General features: G+C 34.6%; 1 protein-coding gene across 1 annotated transcript; it reads right to left on the bottom strand.

The window, feature by feature from the left end:
* Positions 1-469: 469 nt before the first annotated feature.
* LOC115239695 (putative uncharacterized protein DDB_G0268364) lies at positions 470-21,505 on the bottom strand. Its single transcript, XM_029814356.1, has 9 exons — positions 21,389-21,505; positions 14,383-14,634; positions 4,477-4,695; positions 4,100-4,278; positions 3,500-3,797; positions 2,944-3,387; positions 2,495-2,722; positions 1,788-2,046; positions 470-1,571 (listed from the first exon to the last, which is right to left on the bottom strand). Exons 1-9 carry the CDS (start codon positions 21,503-21,505, stop codon positions 1,474-1,476), a joined length of 2,094 nt encoding a protein of 697 aa, XP_029670216.1. The 3' UTR covers positions 470-1,473.
* Positions 21,506-21,530: the final 25 nt, after the last annotated feature.

Raw genomic sequence — 21,530 nt, 5'->3', positions numbered from 1 at the left:
GCCGATTATTGTGTCTATTACTTGTGTGTGTGTGTGTGTATGCGTGCTTTTAATCCGAAAATAACGAGCAATTATAAAGAGAATAAATTTAGAATAAATGTCTACGCGCACGCGAGGAATACCTTAGAAAAATATTTATCGTTTCAAAAGATTTACGAAACAACAATCGCAGAAAATAATGAATCGCACGAATTATTAAAGCATCACATAATTATAATCGAAAATGATTGCGTTGAATGCATATAATGGTCTGTTAAATACAGCAAAAAACGTGCGCCGAACAATGTTTGTCAACTGCGAAATATTTGATGTATTATATTTAAAAGATCTTTAAAAAAATATTAAATAAAATATATTTAAAATATAATAAATTTTTTTTCTTTTGTTCCTTCTGTTGCGACATGTTTAATCTTTTATTATCTTAGAATGTGCAAAAGATTCGTATACGTTCAGATGTACTATAAGGTATCAATTGAATCAATATTGTATCACTTTATTATTTGTCATGAAAAAGAAAAAAACATAGTACATAAAGAACATAATTCAATAAAACACTCAAAGCTTAAAATTAATTTGTCGATAAACGCAAACAATCTATAGGAATGTATTTTCGTAAGTAATTTAATCAAAACTAAAGTACATAATACACAGTGCCTTTTTTTGGGGTAGCTTTTACATTAAAAAAAAAATTGATCTTTATTTTTCTCTACCGTTTGGAAGGGTGAGATGGGGATATGAAGAAAATAAAGAAAAATGCAAAATTAATAACGAAACATAAAGACGAGATTATTGTACAGAAAAATGTCTAATAATTAATCATTCTTTAAAATAAAACCATGCTTGTTTACATAGAGTTTTCACAAGGAGATTTATATAGGAGAATCACAGATCACTAAACTATCTTTCTACTTTTCTCTCTCTATGAAAGAATATAACGATATAATCAATCGAGTCGATTTGGAAACTATTATTTATTGTCTGATCAACAGTTCGCGAGTTAAAATATATCTTAACATTTATATATAACAGTTATATCTTTATAAATGGTTTTTTATCTCATACTCTTAGCCAATAGAGAAGGCTAAATATACTGAAATCAATTACGCGTTGTCATTGAAATCGGATATTACTCCTCGATCATATAATCGTCAACTATCGAAATTATCGTCAATCGAAAACCTCGGAATCCGGGATAACTTAAAAAAAAAATTATTCGAACATTATTGTTATAATGATATACTTTGGATCAGGAAAATTTGATACAAGAAGATTGCAACATTAATGAGTATATATGCAACTATTTTCCTTGCATTTGTTTTATTCCTTAAAACCGCAACGATTGCAATCGTTTGACCAAAGTGTGCGTCGATGACGCGATTTTAGAATTCTTTTCTTCTTAATCTCTTATCTTAGACGGAATTTAAAATCTTGTTCCGTCCAACACACGCACGGAAGTGCAGTCGGCTGCATCCTTTAGCACGCGCAGTCACAGGCGCAACGACGCACGCGTTTCTCGCGACGATGAAGGAAGACTTCGTCTGGCACGGAGCGCACAGAACGTGGTTGCACATCTGTGAATAATTGGATATTCTTTTATTATTAATTTTGGAGTTTAGTTATTGTAATATGTACATCCGTTTATAATTCTCTCTCTCTCTCTTTAACACGTATTTTACACTTTCTAATCAAATTGTTCATAATAAATTTTCTCCAAAATAGATTTTTGCGATTATTAATGGATTAATAATAGTAATCAAAAATCCAAATCTAAATAAATTTTTACTTACAATGCGGGCGAGTTTCCTCCTCCTGCATTGGCTGTTGTTGTGGTTGTTGTTGTTGTTGCGGCTGCTGTTGTTGTTCCTGCTGCTGCTGCTGCTGAATCATCATATGTACCTCCTGGTGGGGCTCTTGTTGCCGTTGCTCGGATTGTTGGTCCGTAGACTGGCCATCGGATACTTCAGCACGTGCTTCTACCGGTACCTCCATGGATTCGACTGGTCTTAACGCAAATCTCGAAACCGGAAAAGCACGACCCTCTACGACCTATGATTCCAGAAATTGTTTTCTCTTAATTGCTTATTTTTGTCAAGTTCTTATTAAGAATGATTGTATAAAATTATCCAATGCTTCGGTAAAGAAACAAGAAAAAGATTCCAGTTTAGTTTTAAATATATAATAGTCAAATAATTCTCATATGTATTATTAATTATATTAATTATTTAAAATTTATTATCTTTATACTTTAGAAATTAATTAAAACACATAATTTTATTTTTTAATAAAGAATGTCTTAAAATTGAATAAATATATTCTGGTGATCGTGTAATCGATTTTTTAAAATAAGAAGTATAATATATATAGATTAATAAAATTCATATAGAATTGTATTAAATAGTCGAAGAATCCGGTACCATATGCAGTTATTTGATAATTAAACAATAAAATATATATATACTTGTATACTGTGTCGTTAATGTGTTTATTATTTTACCTGGTGAATTATATTGCGAATCTCCACAGGTACGGGGAAGTTTCTTTCGACTTCGTCACCCTCATCCTCTGGGCCTGGGAAAGGTTTCGCTTCCTGCTGCTCGTCGCCGCCATCCGGGCGTTGGCGACCTTCAATGTTTCCATGCTCGATCAAATTTCTCACTTCCATCGGAAGTGGGAACGGTCCTAATGGTATTGGTCTCGCGTTTTCGGGGAACGGCTTGAGTTCCTATTAGCATTACAATGTAAGTTTATATATGTAATGAACACGTTCTAACGTTTACTTGTCATACAATTTTCCAGAGAATTTACTGTAAAGATTTTATATCGCTAATTTTATATCCAAATTCTTGCATAACTTTATCGTTACCTAAGACGTATGTGAAATTATGATTTTTACGTTCTTTCGAAACGTTTTACGATTTAACATAAACAAATAAGCAAACTTACCTCACGACGTGCTCCATCTGGCACCTGGACCGGGAACGGTCTGGCTTCTCCAGTGATGTGCTGGATGATATTCTTGATCTCCAACGGTACCTGTTGAATTATTCTTCTGATTTCGAAGGGAATGCCTTGGAATGGTGAGCGTGGCTTCTCAGGCGCGACCTGAGGCGGGGCGGGTGGTCTCTGTTCGGTCTGCGGGATCATCACGGGCGACGTTTGATGTATCCTGTTATCTTGGACCTGTGCCTCGGCTTGCGGAGGAGGCGGGGGCATCATAACCGGACCTTGCTGCTCCTGGTTGTAAGTATTGGGAATTTGCTCGGGCTGCTGCTGATACATCACCGAGATCTGCGGTTCCTGACGAGGCTCCGGAGCAATTGGTCGCATTCCTCTCAGCGGATCCATCGGGAAGTGACGCAGTTCGATAGGGATCTGACGCATCTCGACCTGCATCATCAATATAAAATAATTGATCATTGCGCTGAATAAATTATTAATAAATGAATTATATCTATGACAGCGCCAAGTTTATTTATATCGCTCGACGGGCAAAACTCACCTGTGGTCCCATCGGATTGTTTTGAGGTGCCATCATGGGCATCTGCGGACCCATTCGAGGCGGTCTCATCTCCATTGTCAGTTGAGGAAGATTACGGAGCTCAGGTGGAAGTACACCCGGTGGGATGTGATTTAATCCTCGTGGGTCGCTGAGTGGCAATTGCTGCATATCGGGAACTTGATACTGGGTGTGTATCTGATACTGATGGTAACCCGGATTCGGTTCCTGGGACTGAAGAGGAATTTGCACGGTGCCTAGAGGCACGATGATCGGAGTGAGCATTTCCTGCTCCTGTTGTCTGCAAAAACAGAAACATTAATAATAAAGACGTTATCGCTGCGCTCTATTATTTATATTATTTACAGTAACTCATATAAAAATATTTAATTCTTCGTTTCCGTTGTTTCTTTATTATTTTTTTTTTTTGTTATTTGATAAGTGTAAAAATGCTTTTTTGCAATGCAAAGTTATTCCATCTACCTACCAATTTTGCGACGAATAATATTGTCTCTTGGTACTTTATTATTAATTAGATCATGACTTAATATCATTCACTCATTTAACACCTCGACTTATATATTCTCCTCTACTTTTACTTACTCGTGGTGTGGACTGCCTGATTCGCAAAGAATAGCAACCCGTTCGCCGCTCAGTCTTTGGAAACGTTGCGGATCAGTACTGTTATTTAAACCGTTGTCGTTAGTTCCGTCCGTCACCTCATCGGCCCGTCGTCTTTCAACCACGCATGAAACTCTGCTGCGAGCTTGCTGAATTAGCGTCTGGAAGATCACAATCACAATTCAAGGAACGGCTCGAATGTCAGTATCTTTGCAAAAAAAAATGGATGCTACAAAAATTTTTATAGAACTATAATGTAAAATTTTTATTATATGATAATTATTATTAATATATTTGTGAAGCACGTGTGTGAAAAATATGGCTAAATTTGTGTAAGAATTATAAGATGATATATTTACGCCTGCAATATCGTCGAGATCCAACTGAAGAGGAAGCTTAATGTGCACGGGAGGGAATTCATCGTCATCGTAATCGTCATCATCATCGCTGCTGTCGCTGTCAGATTTTGAACTGTTCTCTCCATCTCCTTGGACTTTCATGTCCTTAGTATCGGAATCAACTTCCTTCTTCGTTGGTGCAGCGAGATTTTGCAGAGAATCCTTCGATTCGACAGACTCCTGTAAAAAAAAGTAATCTTCTTTAAATCCTTTGAAGCTTTCGTAAAAAATAATTTTTTGGAGAGTACAACTTGTACCGTTTATTTGAATGCACATTATCGCATGTCTTTGCTATAAAAAAAATTAATTTCACAAATAAATATATTATTTTATATTTAATTAAATTATATTTATAAATTAAATTATAATTCTTTTTATATTTATATCGACAACATATCTGTGTTTAGATATCTGTATTTAAATATATAATGCCAATAATTAAATCTAATTACAAAATACATGGAAGACAATATATATATAAGTATCACAGACGTTGAAAAAGTTTGTATTTATATCGGCGATGTATCAATACACTCCAGATTATAACTCTAATATTAGTAATCTATTAAAAGTCAAACAAAATTATTCTCCTTCGATAAAAGAAAATAGATCACTCTGCAACTTTTTATTTTTTGTGAGAGAAACTTAAAAAATACTGATGAAAAAAGATGAGTATTCCTCGAGGCTTCGAAAGCTGGACAAATATCGCCGCGGCAATCATCATTCGTTGATGCAACCCGTCTTCCTGGTCGCGACATCGGGTCACCAGTGAAAGTAAATTCGCTTTATATTATTGTACTGTGACTTCACCAACGATGGAAATCGCACGCAAAGAGGAAAACGTTTGAATATAAACGAAACAGTAAAGTCTTATTTTGATTTCGTATGTTTCTTTTCACGAGAGATATCATACATACATTTGAATAAAAATTAATATTATATATATAAAATTAGAAAAATATATATTTTTTAAAAATCACAAACTGATTAAAATAATAATAAATATTGTGGTAGAGAAACGGGATACTCTTTGTACAAATAAACTCAGAGCTATCGTAGTTAGAGATACGCTGACTTTCTCCGATAATAATTTCATGCAAACCACTTCTCTTGTTTAAATCTTATAATATCTTTCACGATAATAAGATTATAATAACTGCAATAATGTAAATTAATATCTATTTTGTAAAAACGCATTTTTCTTCTTGTCGACTGCGTTTCTGGGTCTTGTGCAATTACTGGATTTTGTGCAAGAGACTTGCCAATCCAAGCGTGCCATTTCGTCCTGTGTTCTCATCGCATCCGGTAAAATGTCTGCTAAATTAGGGATTACCGCGAACGCGGCGTTAATATGTTGAAATGCTTCTCCCCACGAATATCACGGCTGTTAGGTGTCTTTCCTTCCTAACGCATAGGCCGATTGGTAATGAATGATTATAGTTCTGTGCAAGAAACGCGCATTGCAACAACTGTACAATTGTGGATCATAACTAACATTTGGTATGTCTGCCAACGCAATGAAATGTATCGCAACAATGCAGCGGTTATTTTTATGACACAATCTTCTTACTACGATCTTTCCGGAAATCTTATGGAATTGTAAACAGCTAAAAGTATCATTTTTAATATAATTAAAATTAATTTTTAATTTAATTCTCTTCTGATTATCATTTTTAAATAATATTATTTTAAAAGTTGTTATCAAATATATCGAAGAATTGTAAGAATATTGAAACAAATAATATAATCTCTTTTATATGCACGTATACGTTTTTTATGTTCAATATAATAATTGCTAAAGTCATCAAGTCATCACACGCCAGTATACTTAAAAGATTTAACCGGCAATAATCTGGACGCGAAGAAACGGGAACACGACTAAGCACTTTCCACTCGGGGAAATTGTGCCCAGGATGTAGAAAGGATTCCACGACCGGACGAGAGCGACAGACAACCCAATCGTCTAGTTAGAATGGGAATAAAACTCGATAAACTGCGGGAACGTGCGTTATACATAACTTGGGCAAAGAGATAGCGCCTCGTGTATGCATGTCCTGCGAAATAAATTGCGATACTAATTTCGCGTATAACGATGAGAACGCGATGAAGGAGGCTGACGCACCGTTCATCTCACAGCTTTATTAGAGAACGTATCGCCTCTTAGTAAGTAATTACAATTTCCCGGGCATGCTTTAACAACCTCAAACAAGACGAGAAAGACGTTCTATAAATCTCTACAAGATGTCTGAAAAGTTTCTAGAAAATATAATAAAGAAAAAATGATTAAAATTTATCAGATAGACAATTAAAATATTATCATACACGAAACTCGTTAATTTATTTCCAATTAAATATAATACTTTCTCGTTTCATAATAATTAATTTTCCATTTAAATTCAGTTTAGTTCAATTTTAGAGAGAGAAAAGATCTGCTGATCTACATCGCTTCTCGCACGTTGTGCTCAAAGCGCATAAAATTTCATGTCGAAGTAGATACGATACATATCTTCACATATTGCTAGCTGCAACCTCTCGTTTAAAGCGAATATTTCTCTATAACATGTACAATAATAATTATTTGGTCAATTAAATCGACAATTGTGATTATTAACCGTATCCGTTAATCGTCAGAGATATGCTAAATTTCTTCCATAGCTTTTCACACACATACGCGTGTATGAAATGCAACACGTTGCATTTACAACACGCGATACGTGTCACTCTTTTCTAGGCTTGCTGTATTACAGAATAATTATCCTGTGTATATCGCGATGTGCAACCATCGTGGCACGAAATCCCGCAGAAAAAGGGAAACGAGAACTATGTTTCCACCCGTTCAGGATTCACGAAGCGTGCGACATGGAAGAAATTGCCATTGTAATTTGCCGCAGCGATGACTCCATCGTAAGGCGAATGGCTTTCTTTAGAAAACGCACCGGCTACCTTCGATCTATCAATTAGCGAAACATTATAGTTACTTTATCGTCTTTAAGACACGGTGCTGGATGCGTGTAGTGGTATTGCGAAACGATGCGACGCGAATTGTTGCAATTTTCAATCGCGACGTCTCATCAAGAGAGACATTTGTAAACTAAATTTATTATTATTGATGTATTTTGTAAATTGATTTATTATTGATACGGAAAGATAGGCAGAAATATGAGATAGCTTTGTCTGTTCATTAATAAAATTATAGACAATTTATATATTATCTTTATTAGTTTTATTAACTTTATTAATATTTATTGTTATCTGTATCATGTTTATGCATCTTTAATTTTATATTTATTATTTATAGAGTAAAATATATTTAAAATTAATTTAAGGAGACTAGATCGTCTATTCTTGGCTTGAGAGAAATTTTTATTAATTAAGACACTTGGATTTTCAAAATTAAACAGCTCCTTGACTGTTTTAAAATTAAAATTAAAAATTTTGTCCTTCATTAAAAGAAATGCGTACATTGATTCTATAATAATATACATATAAAAATATATGTGTGATATATATATATGAAATTGTAACTCTTATACATGGAGTAAATAGCGTAACCACTTGAATTCACTTAGCATAAAAGATATTGTACAAGAAGTCTTGCGTGCGAGCTAAATATATTCAAGTGTCCGTGCCATTTCCTTCACAAGTTAATAATCATAATGCGCAGCGTTCTGTCTGAGACGCAGAACAGAATCTATTCAATGGACAGAAAAAAAAAACTCGTCTAGATACATTCGTTTATATCACCGATCGACGATTCTCACGTATAAAAAAGGAAGAGTCGGCCACGAGGGCAGAGCATTACATATAAGTAGATGAGTGAGTCAGAATTCTATTTTCTACCGATGACGATGACGATGAGTATCTTGAGTTGACTTGAAGAAAGAAACTGACAAACGAAATAATATTATAATAACAGTCAATTCGACGAGAGAAAATCTGTTCAGAGAGCGTTCACCTCGCGCAACTGGCAACCCACTTTCGTCGCAATACGTTTTCCAAGTCTCGTTGCTCTCGTCGAGATGGTAAAACTGAGCAGCATCCTGAAGATACGGCAACCATGTCGTCCATGAATTCAACAAAAAAAAAAAAAATTATAATTTTCTCGAGTTGTGTCATTTTTATTTCTAATTTTGAATCGTACGTTTTCATGTATAATTAATGGCATTTGAAAATATGATTCTCACTTTACTGATATATAAGTATTAAATAAAGATATCTTTATTTAACAAAGAATTGATTTATATAATAATTATACTTGTGTAATTTACTGGTTTTCATACTATTGTATATGTTAGATAAATATGCATTTAAAATTCTAAGTCTTCTTAAAAATTCTTAAGTAGAATTTTTCAATAAAAATTGAAAAAATCATAGAATTAAACTGGAAATATTAATTTACGTTTTTGAAGACAAATGATCTTTGTGGAGATATTGTGCATTACGATCCAACATCATAGTCAACTTAACTTCCGTTTATAGCAAAACAGAAAATGGTTATAAAATCCGGGAATAATTTGCGAGGAACATGCACATGCAATTATTAATTTGCACTTATGATTCACCGCAAATTAAGAGGATCGTGTTCAAGGATGATCCTTGAAACCACGTTGCTTCTAAAATATGGACAAAACATCTATTTAAAGCCTCGAGGAAGTTTCTTTTTCGTTGTCAGTATGAAATTGTCGGTGATTAATGTCAAGGTGATTAAGGCAATGAGAGAACACAATTATATTCTTTAAATGAATTCTCATAAAATTCTCGATAAGCAATTGTATGCTTGATAATAAGTTGGTTTTCTCAGAATTGACATCTTTTAGATGCGGTAGTAAATTTTGAGATAATAATTTTTACCTCAATAAAATCAGTTTCAATAATAAATAATTTTAATTATTATATTTTGCAAATCTTTATATTCTAATTTTGTAAAACTTTCTTTTGCCCTTTTTATCGAAAAATTCTCTGGTCCTCCGGATCTCTAGATCTTGACGTCGATGAAACGATGTTCACGGGAGCTATGGTTCGTCTGTAACCGATCTCGCCGGATTTCATCGACCCCACGATGACCGATTTTCACCTTTGCACGACCGTTACACGAGTACAAAGTGCTTTTACATTCTCGCGGTGTACTTATACCGATCTTACTTTCTATCGGTCGCCATAAGGGGACCGGAAACGGCCGCCATGTAATAACGAGCGATCATACACGACGACATTCATCGACACGGGAAATAATCGATCTATCGGATTTCACTATTGAACATAGAAACAGCGCGCCCTATTTTTCGTTCGTGCTATTTCAATTCAATTAAGATGAAATAACTCCCTCGCGCAATGATTTATTATCGAGAATTACAGAGATACTCCGAGTTGGCATTATCGCGAAAACATTGATTATCTAGGCACTGGCAAGGCTCGTGAAAAAAATCTAATTTGAGAGAGTCGGTTTCTCGCGAACGAGAGAAATTGATTAACGACAAAGGAGAAAATACGTTGCGCGATTGAGCGCGCCGCTTCCGCAATTGTTTAATGAGCACTCGAGTCTTGTCTAACGAAAGCCAAATGATGGGCGACAGAATGTGCTGCGAGTTTACTTCAAAAGAAAATGACGCGAGTACAAGTTTGATTTATATTTGTATGTAATAAATATGTAATAAAATAAATAACATGTTTCTTGTAAAGCAGAGATAAACGAAATATTCGTGAATTAAAAATTCTTATAACAAGAAAAACAAGTCGAATATTTAACGAGAGAATTACTTACTTAAGCTGCAATTAACTATCTAATATTTATAGATTTACAAATACAAAAATCAAGAAGAAATTAATCGAGTTTTATCAATAAATGAAAAGAGAATGCTGATCTACACTTCGTCATCGATTAATCGAAGTTGTAAAAGCGAACGATCGCGATGATCGATTACGAATTTGCAAACCCAAGTGGCTCGCTCCTCGATCTACGATCGCAATCGCATACGAGGAACGCAAGAAGCCGAATTACGTAATTCCTCGGTTGCGGTTCTCCTTGAACGCGCCTGGCTCCTGGCACCGCTTCGCACCAGTTTCATCGCATTTCGTTTTCTTTGCGCTTTAACTCACGGACGAGATCGGAACGTGTCTCTTCAAAAGTCCGTCCTTTTTTACACGACGAACGTGCCTCTACGAAAGTCCATCCTTTTTTTACACTTTACCGCCAGAATTAATCGCCGTTGTCTACGTGCCGGCACGTTCCCACCGCTTTTTTCCGCGCTCGCGGCGATGAGAGATCGCGTCGCGAATTTATGATGGGAATGATGGTGCGTGAAAAAAAAAATCGCAATTTTTATATGCGCGTCATGCGTCAAACGTCAGTCAACTAGACACTAGGAAGAGATACGTGTATAATCTTATTTGGATCTACGCGCCTATTATACTCTCGCGACGCGATCATGAGCGAAAGTACGGTTGCGATTTAGGAAGAATACCAGATAGAGCGCTCGTCGAGATAAACGAGAGATTCGAAGTAAAAGTTACCTGCGAATCGTGTGTATCTATCTGAGATATCTGAACTTTCATATTCGTTAATATGTATTTATAAACTTGAATTTTAGAAACACTATAAAAAAAAATCATAAATATTATCTTCTTAATAGTATTAAATCTAATAGCACACGCACACAACGATCTAACGGGATCTAATGATCCCAATATCGTATTTGATGAATAAATCTCAAGACTTTAAACTCTCTCAGGAATCTCTCAGGAATCGGGAAACAAGCTTAATTAATATACGCATAAGTCTTTAGATGTTCCAGCTGTTGAATATATTAACATTGCTTTAGCATGAATAATCTTTTCTGAACGATTCGTCAATACCATTATTGTCACGTGCGGTTACGATAATCGCTTTGTCTTCTATTAAACCTTGAATCTCGGTTTAAGCAGAAACCAATCAAGCGAAACATGAATTCGAGAGATTCGGTTTATTGAGATTTCGTTTTATAGTGTTTGCTATAATATACGCGAGTATGTGTACGTGTATACTTCAATCAGATGTTTAAATTAGCATTTTTAATGTTTAAATAGATTTGACATTTGTGAATTATATGAAAATTACATCTCTTATGTACCAATTTTCGCAATTCTGTTGTTAATGAATACAGCGAGATCGTGGCATCGTAATCGCCGAAATGAATGCTGTGCTATTATCTTCTAAGCTTCCATCATTTCCCTACTTTAGTAGACAGTAAGATACAAATTGAGTAGCATACATGAACGTTGCGGGAGTCAATTAGATGTCTCTTGTAAAATTTCGAACTCTTAACCGACAGAAAGAGAAAGAGAGAGACATATTCCAATTTCCTGGTTTCGATTGCATTTCCATTCTATTGCATTCTTGTTTTACGTAAGGTGCTCGTTCTCAATTTCTCCGTGCTCGAGACGAGCGAGTCAATGCGACATCGTGTCATCGCGTGCAGATATAATAAAAGTCAAGCGATAATAATGCAATGCGTTTCCCATCGAAGCCTCGCTATTTCCGTCGATTTAATGAACGTGCATAACGTTGCCCAATCGATCGAGAAGTATTTTGCGACTTTTTCACAAATTTCGACGCACGGCAATATAAAAATATTTTTATTATCTGGTACAATCCGTTCAATAAGCAATTCGCATGCCAATTCAAGCATATATCTACAAGACTCTCGTGCACCTCTTTCTCTCTCTCTTGCTCTCTCGCTCTTTTGACAAGATGCATAAAAAAATACGCTTGTAAATCGCTCTACGCTTTCTAAATTTGTGATATTTTATGCTTAATTCACTCATTAGCATCTGACCGTTTGTAAATTTCAGCGGACATCTCGGCGAAACGCATGCAACTTTCGACTCGTTGGACGAGTCGATTGCTAAATGTGAAATTTGGCAAGTGTTCGTATAAATGCAATAAAGAGTCAAACAAAAGCATTCGGAAAAAAAAACAGGAATATTGACAAGAAACAATTATTGAGTAATTCTCCGAAAAATATATTTTGCCATTATGCAATAACTAAAAAGAAACAAGAAAATTTATATTGTGTTTAGAATTTAATTTTTTACGTTAAATTGTTCCATATGCAGAGGTACGAAAATTGCCACTTATAGATATATGTATATTGACATCAATATTAAAATAAATATAAGTGTTAACATCAAATATAAAATATTAATTAAAATCAATATATTATTATATTGATATAAATTGAAAATATTAAATATATTAATTAAAATAAATGTGTGTATAATTTACAGTAAACGCAACATTAACAAAATATTATGCATAGTATATATAAGTCGCAATTGATAATTATTTCACGTAATTGTTACTCGCAAGTCATGCACGCGATATCGTGGATAATTTTGCAATTATGTACTTCCTGAAAAAAAATCGTACACCGCAATTATTCGTTACACTTACTTACTTTGTTTTTGTGATATAAACTAACAATTTATCTTTATTAACTTTTCGGAGATATTTTTTCTTGACAGATAAAATTTCTTTACGGACTCTTACTGCAATAATCGATTTGTCGATTCATTCTAATTGTCGATTCTAAATATTTACAAAGTTGTAAAGTCGTATTTTGCGGTCGGAGCGGCTGAAAGAATCTTTGACTAATCTTGGCAGATCTCAGTAATCATTATGCTGGTACTAAAAATAAGCAAATACCACAAAGATGGGCGTGACCCACGATAAATCGGACACGATCCTTTCTTTCCAACGAGCGCCATGAAGCGATGCCACTCGGTGATATATAACGGTGAATATCCTTCGACCTTTAGCACAATTATTCAAAAAGCGCGATTAATCAATACTTCACCTTAGCAAGGAAATTCAAAGCTTAACTGTCAAGACATCCAAATTCCGAATATTGTGTGTGTTAAAAAAAAATTGAAAGGGAAGGTAGAATCTGTGAATGAACATTTGTTGGTTCGTTATGTACAGACTCATTATATCCCCGAAATGTCAGATCCCATGTGTCACATTTTATTTGTTCCAACGTATTAGTTATCGCATCAGTTAAAGTTTTGCGCGCATTGAACGCGTATTCTGCGTCGCAACTTACGAAAGCAAATTTACGTTTTTTTTTTTTTTTACCAGGCGCGAAAACGGGCGTTAATTGCATTAACGGCATCGTACTAACGTTTCTCACTTTCAATCGTAAAGAACGCACTTGGCAACTCCTCCGTCGATCAATTCCTTTTACGATTCGTCAAACGCCGTCGCGTTCGACGTGAAAATTTAGAGAAATCTCCGCGAAAATCACTACCGTGAATGTAACGAGTTGAAAGCTGCGACGTCGGCTGCGTTTTTGCACCGAACGGAGAGTTTAATAATTAAATGAGAAATCTGCAGCCATCACGATCAAATCCATAACGACTCTAAGCAAATTATGATCGTTGGACGCTCGATAATCGCGTTTACAGCTGTATTTTCAAAATAAATGCCGATAACGACGTTCAGAAAATTTCGATGAAAATTTTGTTTTACTCTGTTCTTTCTTCATAATTACATTCGTTTGAACACACTTACCTTGGGCTCCATGCAATCAAATCACTGTGATCGCCACGAGTCAAATTGACCGATCAAATCTACATAACAAAATCAGTGCTAATTTTCGTTATCATTACGAGAAATTTCAAGCGTTGTGGAAAGAAGTATTTGATGTATAAGATGTGGAATTACATTTATCTTTTTGCATCAAATATATACCTCTGAGTGTCCTTTTTTTCGCATATAACAACGTTATATAAAAACAATTACATTTACATTTGTATCTCATTTTTTTCTCGTAGACAAATCAAATATTTAACGATAATTTAATTGACTCCTGCGTTAATCTTTTGTATTCTTACCTGCACCAAAGCTTCCGGCTGCAGATGTTTGAGGAATTCGCCTTGTGGCTGATACGTGCCGAAAGTCTGTTGTTGTTGCTTCAGCTCGGCCTGCATCGCCGCGATCGATTCTGGCGTGCAGGAGGCTCTAGCCTGAACCCAGGATGCCGCCAGGATAAAGCTACCAAGCACCACGGACATCGTGATCAGGGTAACGGCGGCGATCCTGGCGATCTGAACCGCCGTGCTCTTCATCGGCGGTCTCATGTACGCCTGTAAAAAAATGTAACATTTTACGAAAAAGGGTTTAATCTCTTTTTTTATTATTAAAGAATCAGCGGCAAATAAATCCACTGCTTTTAACGTTAACGTTTTAAAAGCGACAATCGCGAAGAGAACGTCAAAGGAGAGTGCGAAACGACAAAAGGCCTCGACTCGGTTGGTTAACCAGCGTGAAGTCCCATGTACTATTGTATGTGTGCGCATTGAGAAGAATATACCAGCATCGTTCTGTGACAAAAGTACGATAGAAACGTATGCATTCGTACGCATACGTTTGTACGTATATATGTACATACAGGCAGTTTCGAGAACGTGAACACGAACATATCGCGCTTTACCGCGATTTCCCGCGCCTAGTTACAACGATAGAGGGAGGGAGAAAGGTGATTATGTAAATTCTTGTATGTGTGTTTATTCATTTTCAGCCGATTCAATTAGATATCGTGGAAATGCAAACCTCGATTTTCCTTGGCGAGTTCTCCAAGTTACGTCAGATTTTACACGGGAAATATATATCGTATTATATATAGATTCTCTTTAATTTACGTACTGCACATTTTAAGAATATTATTTATATATTTTCACACCTCATTAAAAATTCTATCGATTTATCTCTGTTGATTTCTATATCTATCATAATCCTATCCATCAGAATATAAATTAAATATTTTATACAATAAATACGCATATATCCATATATTTAAATAATAACATCCGTTACCAGTCATTAAACGAATCCGCGCCTCGCAATCGAGTGGGTTAACGACAGCTGGGTTAACGACAAAATAAATTACTACGTCGTCATTTAACTCCTTTGAGAGAAGGAATAAACCCGATAAAATACATCTAACGCGTGATAACTGTACCTTGACATTATTATAGTGTGGTGCGAACCCCGTTTTGACGCCTGACGCCTTTGTAGATCATGTTCGCCGCTATTTTACGCGAAACTCGTCGATTATATGTGTGACTTGTGTGATCTCTATTTTATTATAATTATATGCTATATCATATATTTGTCGAGATGTCGATCGAGATGAACGTCGCGTCTCCCATATTGATTTCGAAATAAAAAGCACACTTCTAACAATCCATCCGCTTTTTTAGAGTAAGATGGATCAAATATCTTTACGTTAATTCATCACACCGGCATAATTTTTGGATATTTTTCTGTATGAAAATTTCTCTACGGAAGATGTGTGTGAGACTTGCATCACGGACTGTACTTGTACATACAATTCGTAATGACCTCGATGCGGATGGACGACTCGGGTGAGAGGCTTCCAAGAGATAGTAGGCCATCCGAGGCTGGCTTTATGCCGTGCTATCTATCTGACGAAAGTAAACAGATACTGTTGCCAGGCATTGGAGGCGAAAAAACTTTATTATTTATTCTTCGAGACGAATATCTCGGTTTGTCCTCCGCTCGTAAGTCATTGACACTCGTTGAGTTCGTGAAGAACGTTCCGGAACAATGGTTAATCGCGTCGCGAACTGATTCGAATTGCGGTAGAGAAAACGATCGTGATTTTATACTATTTAAGCGAAATCACTCATAAACCATAATTTATAGAAATTGTATTGTATGATACGGTCAATCAAATTTTGTATATTTAATTAATAGAAAATGTGGTTTGTCGATGCTCTGATAAATTGTGAAACACGCGTTTGAAGATGACAATCAACCTTAAAGACTGTAATTCCTACGTCATGTGATCGACATAGTATAATTTTATGAGACAACGTTTTGCACTTTCTCTCTAATATATATACCTGTGCACGATGCAGGCTGCATGCTTGAAATTAACGAATGGAAGTAATGTTTTTAGTCATTTATTAACCTCCTTAAATTGTTGAGCGCGTGCTCGTAAATGTGCCTTTTGTTTCGATAAATATGATATGTATTTTGCATGAACAACACGAGTATGAAAAAAACTACATATTGCATTGTACCATATATTCTGACACACATTTCTAAACTATATTAATTAAATATTACACATATTTTAATGTCCAACTTTCTTTGCAAGATTATTCTTTTTCATTTTTCTCAATATCTTTATCTATAATGTATGCGCGCTAATTTCTTAAAAAAATATATTATCATTGTCATTTAAAAAAAAATTTTTATATTTTATAATTTAACAAGAAATTCTGATTTTTCACATATCCTGTTGCTTAATTTGGGAAACATAATTGAATTATTAAAACTCGCGAATAAACGAAAGTCGATAAACTCTTATCGAAAGAAACGATTAAGAATCACGGAAAAGAATTCGATTTGTATCTCATATACTTTCCTGAAATTCCTGTTCAAGTTCGTCTTACGTAAGCGCAGACTGCTTCCATTATATGTACACGCGCGAATAAATGAACGCCAATAATGCGTGAAAGAGAGAGAGAGAGAGAAACGAAAATGCGGAGGCGTTCAGGGACAAATATCTTTTTGTTCAAACACTTTACAAGCTAAACCGAGAAGTGCGAAAAACATTATAAAATGTATAACCATTACGTTGCATTGCAAAATATTATATAATATGTGCACAGCTATCTTGTCCATCTATGCATCTTAAAAGATAAGACGTAAAACTTGAGTACGCCGTATGATTAAAAAGAATTTCTTACGCGCGATCGAGACTTATCTTAGCATGTATAATATTATTTAATAAAAAAATATAATATCGCCAGGAGCCGGTAATACGCATGGCAGAGCAATCATTGTTGCTGATGGCATAGGCGGAAATGGTCTTCTGGTTTGTGGAGGTGAAGGGGCTTGAACTCATAAAAAATAAGATAATACGATTTCCTTATAGCGAATTAGTGCATATTACTAATGATAATTATTGTACGCTTATGTTGGCTTTTGTCGATATTGTTGTAGGTCCGCTTCGCGCGTTGAAATCTCCGGAAAGTTCGACGCGCAAGTTAAACCTCAGTAAATGAATGGTTGATTACTCAATAGTGAAACGAAACGCGAAACGTGTTATTTGGACCCTGTGATATAATAATCCTGCGCTTGATGCAAAAAACAACTAAAAAATTATTCAAGAAGATAGTTATTCACGCGAAAACGTTATAAGAGAAACGTCTCATATAAATGTTTTTGATCTTTCTTTAGTATTTATTATATATATGTATAGTTCCGATTTTATTTTCATAATGTTTGCATTTATTTAAGTCACATACGATTTTTTATAAGAATTGACACATTAATAATATTATTAAATTATTTCTTATATAATAATCAAAGTTCAAAACAACTCTTGTCAAACATCGATTTTTTGTGCTTACAATTTTGCAAAATTCGCCGGCGAGTATTACATATTTGCATGCATATGCGTGTATATATTTTAGAGAAAGACAGAAAGAGAATGGAATGGCCAACAAATTCGGCATTCAAGGACCCTGCGAGTCGATAAACATAGCACACGATGTCATCGCGACGATGGAACGAGTTTCGAAAGCTTTGTTTCCCTTTCACATATTTTCAAGGTTTAATTTTCCTCCTTTTATGTATTCAAGCGGTGTTTTATATTGTAAACGACCGTTTTTTTTCTTAGCACGAATATGTAACTCTTTCGGACGGAAAAGACTTCTCTCTTTACCCGATTAAAAAATTGACAGAAAGCAAACTGTCTTTTTACATTCTTTATTCCATCGCCTATTATTTTGTACTGTAATTTTCTATTTTGTAACAGTAGATTTTTTATCATCGTGCAATAATGTGACTATTAGTAAGTAAAAATCCGTGATACAATTGTATAATTAATTGTTTGAGATACGATAGCAAAAATCATTCATATTAAATAAAAAAATATTGGACAAAAATATTTCTTTCGCGTAGAATAAAGTAAAATTCAATTTTGTGTAAAACATCTTTCAAAAAAACACACTGCTGAAATTATTAAACTCTTTTACTATCTGGAATAAAATGTTAATCTGATCATTGAAATTGTAATTTTTCATAATTTTTGTAACATGCACATATATTCGTTCAAGTACGATGAAAAATAGAAAGTTAGATATTTTTAGGAAGGAAATATACGCTGCATTTAATGTTTTTTTCTCAAACTTTTTCGTTGGTCAATTAAGCGTTAATTTTTAACGACGAAGCACATTAATGTTTTTTTCCATGGCAGAAGTGCACGCGGTCTCTCGGAGTGTAATACATATTTAAGTCTTTTCGTCGTAAAATTAAGATTCGCACGTTGTTTTGCTTACTATAATAACCGTAATTAAATCTTCTTTATTTTTCTGGTATAACGCGTGCTATTCATTTCGAGTATCATTTCTGTTTAATAACTGCATTCCTCTCTCAATTTTCTTGAAGAAAAAAATGTATGCGTTTTTCGATATTATACACGTTAAAATATATTTCGCAGAAATATAAAATAATAAAGAAATAAAACAAAATTTTCTCTTGTGTCGGCGAATAAAAAAGGATATTCGTTTTAAACGCGTGGATTTCGACTGCTAATGAAGTGTATTTGATATATTCTAGACTGTGTTTCTCTTAATTCTCTCACCATTAATTATCGTCGGCTATTTTTAATCTGTCTTAATCTAAAAGATAGATGATCGAATGAACAAACAATAATAATGAACAATCGCGCAAATGTACAATCGCTGTTGTGATTGCGAGTTCCGCGCACACATAATTATGTTACAAAACAACTTTCGCGGAAGTGGTGTATAACTTATCTGCGCGCTTTTTGCGAATACATTTTGGTAATTAAAAAAAGCTTATGATTTCAATAGATTAACTTAAGATCATTAAACTAATGTTCTCCGATTATGTAATTACACGTGCAGATCATTTTGCATCAAAACTTGCAACTGCAAAAGCTGCGGTATAAATTATCGAGAAATAAAAAGAAGACTGATAATACATTACAAGAAAATATTAGAATTAGTTAAGCAAAGAAATTACAAGGAAAATATTCGATGTCTATCGATGTTGCCTTAGACGTTATTTTTCTAAGCAATGATAATTTCTAAAGTTGCACGCCATTTGTTATGCTTCATGCTGTATTATATGTAAGCTGTGTCCAATATGTCATTAATGCATTTTCAAGGAAAAATCACGTAACTCGTTGAATATCCTTTTTTTCTGTACCGGCTGTACGTCCTTCGGAGATCCTTCAATACGTCTCTATATGTTACGTCTCTATGTTTTATCGTCCCGATCAATTGAGCCTCGCATGTAATCTTTGCAGAGACACAGTTGAGCGCGCAATGACAATTGTACGATCGTACTATCCGATATTAACCTTTGATTTGCAAACAATTAAATTTCACTCGACCATCTGAAGCGCGAGTCGAACAGCGTTTGCAAGTGCGTTACAATATGCGATATCGCAACGTCAGCGATAACAATGGATGAGACATTATGTTTACATTATTAATTGTTCACATTCAACTCATCGATTTGAATGAAGCTAAATTTATAGATGTCACACGACGTGCCCTCTTATGACGTCTCGCTTCGAGTTTAATGACGCGGATATACTTCGTTAACATATTCATTTTCAGAGAAGCAACGATAATGACGACAATAGTGAATGTTTCATAAATATTCATTCTTGACATGGAATATTCCTATTTTCCGATAACATGGTAGATTCGCATAAAAATTGTCAAAATAAAAAATATACTACTTTCTACCCGTTAAATTTCTAATATCATTTCGAATTTGCTATATGAAACCGTTCCTTTCGCATCCAAGGAAATTAATGACATCCGCGAGAATACGGACCTCAAACGAGAAATCGATTGATTGCCATTATTATCAGTAACGACAGAGACGTAATTATGTAAAGGCAAGTCGCGTGGATCGTTCGAGCTGACAAACAAAGAGTATATCATGAGAAGTACTGCAATTTCTTCGTTGTAATTCTCTTTCTCATTATAGCGGCAATGTTCAATTATACCATATAGTGCCAATTTTCGAACTGCTATTATCTCCACATTACAGTCGCTATTACTTGCCATTTTTCTATTCAGGGAAATAACCGCACGTGTACAAAATTATTTGCCGTTCTAGACGTCGTAATTGCAACTTGATGATTTCATATGAAGGCCATCAGGTTTTGCTTTATTATATATTTTGTATCTATACGTAGCAAGCCACATTAGTAAACTATCTTTTTAATTGCAGTTATATTTAATCGAAATTCTATAGTAGAGATAAAAAAAGATAGAGATGAATGTCGCCTATTATTACTGTATCTAAATGTGCTGAAAAATTATATATATATATATAATTTTGTGTATGCGTATGTGTATAGTTTTAAATGCAAAAAATTAAACAATTTGTGACTTTAAATGTTTTGTTCTTTTTTTTACTCAAGCTACATTTTCATATTTACTTTTGCTTTTTTATAAGATACCAATGGGAGCAATAAAATTTGCACAAGTGTAAAAATGTGATAATCATTTTCGTCATTCATAAAGTTTCAGCTTCGTAAGTTTTCGTAGACTGTTTAAAAATCCGTTTATAAAGTTCACAAAAAATATAGAAGATAACATATGGTTTTAATTCAAATGAAACTTCATTTAAGTTCTCGTTGACTTTAAGATTTTTTTTTAGATTTCTAATTTGAGAATTATAAAATAAAATTTTTTAGAGATATTGTGAAAATTGGGAATAATGAACTCGTTTCTTTTGCTAAAGAAAAATTGATTCTAAATTGGCCGAAGAATAAACGGATGAGAAGTGATTTCTAATCCGTGGACGAAAGCTTACCGGTGGCGGTTCGGCGGAGGAATAGACCTCGCTGGGAGCATAGTGGCTATGAGTCTGCGGCATCTTCTCCGAGACGACGGCGACGGTCGCCAAGGAGTCCGGTTGATCCTTCTCCATTGTATTTTCGGTTCGACTTAATCCA

Source organism: Formica exsecta, unplaced genomic scaffold (genome assembly GCF_003651465.1).
Source record: "Formica exsecta isolate Colony F162 unplaced genomic scaffold, ASM365146v1 scaffold393, whole genome shotgun sequence".
In the NCBI taxonomy this organism is placed as follows: domain Eukaryota; kingdom Metazoa; phylum Arthropoda; class Insecta; order Hymenoptera; family Formicidae; genus Formica; species Formica exsecta.
This window is presented reverse-complemented; position numbering and strand designations above follow the sequence as displayed.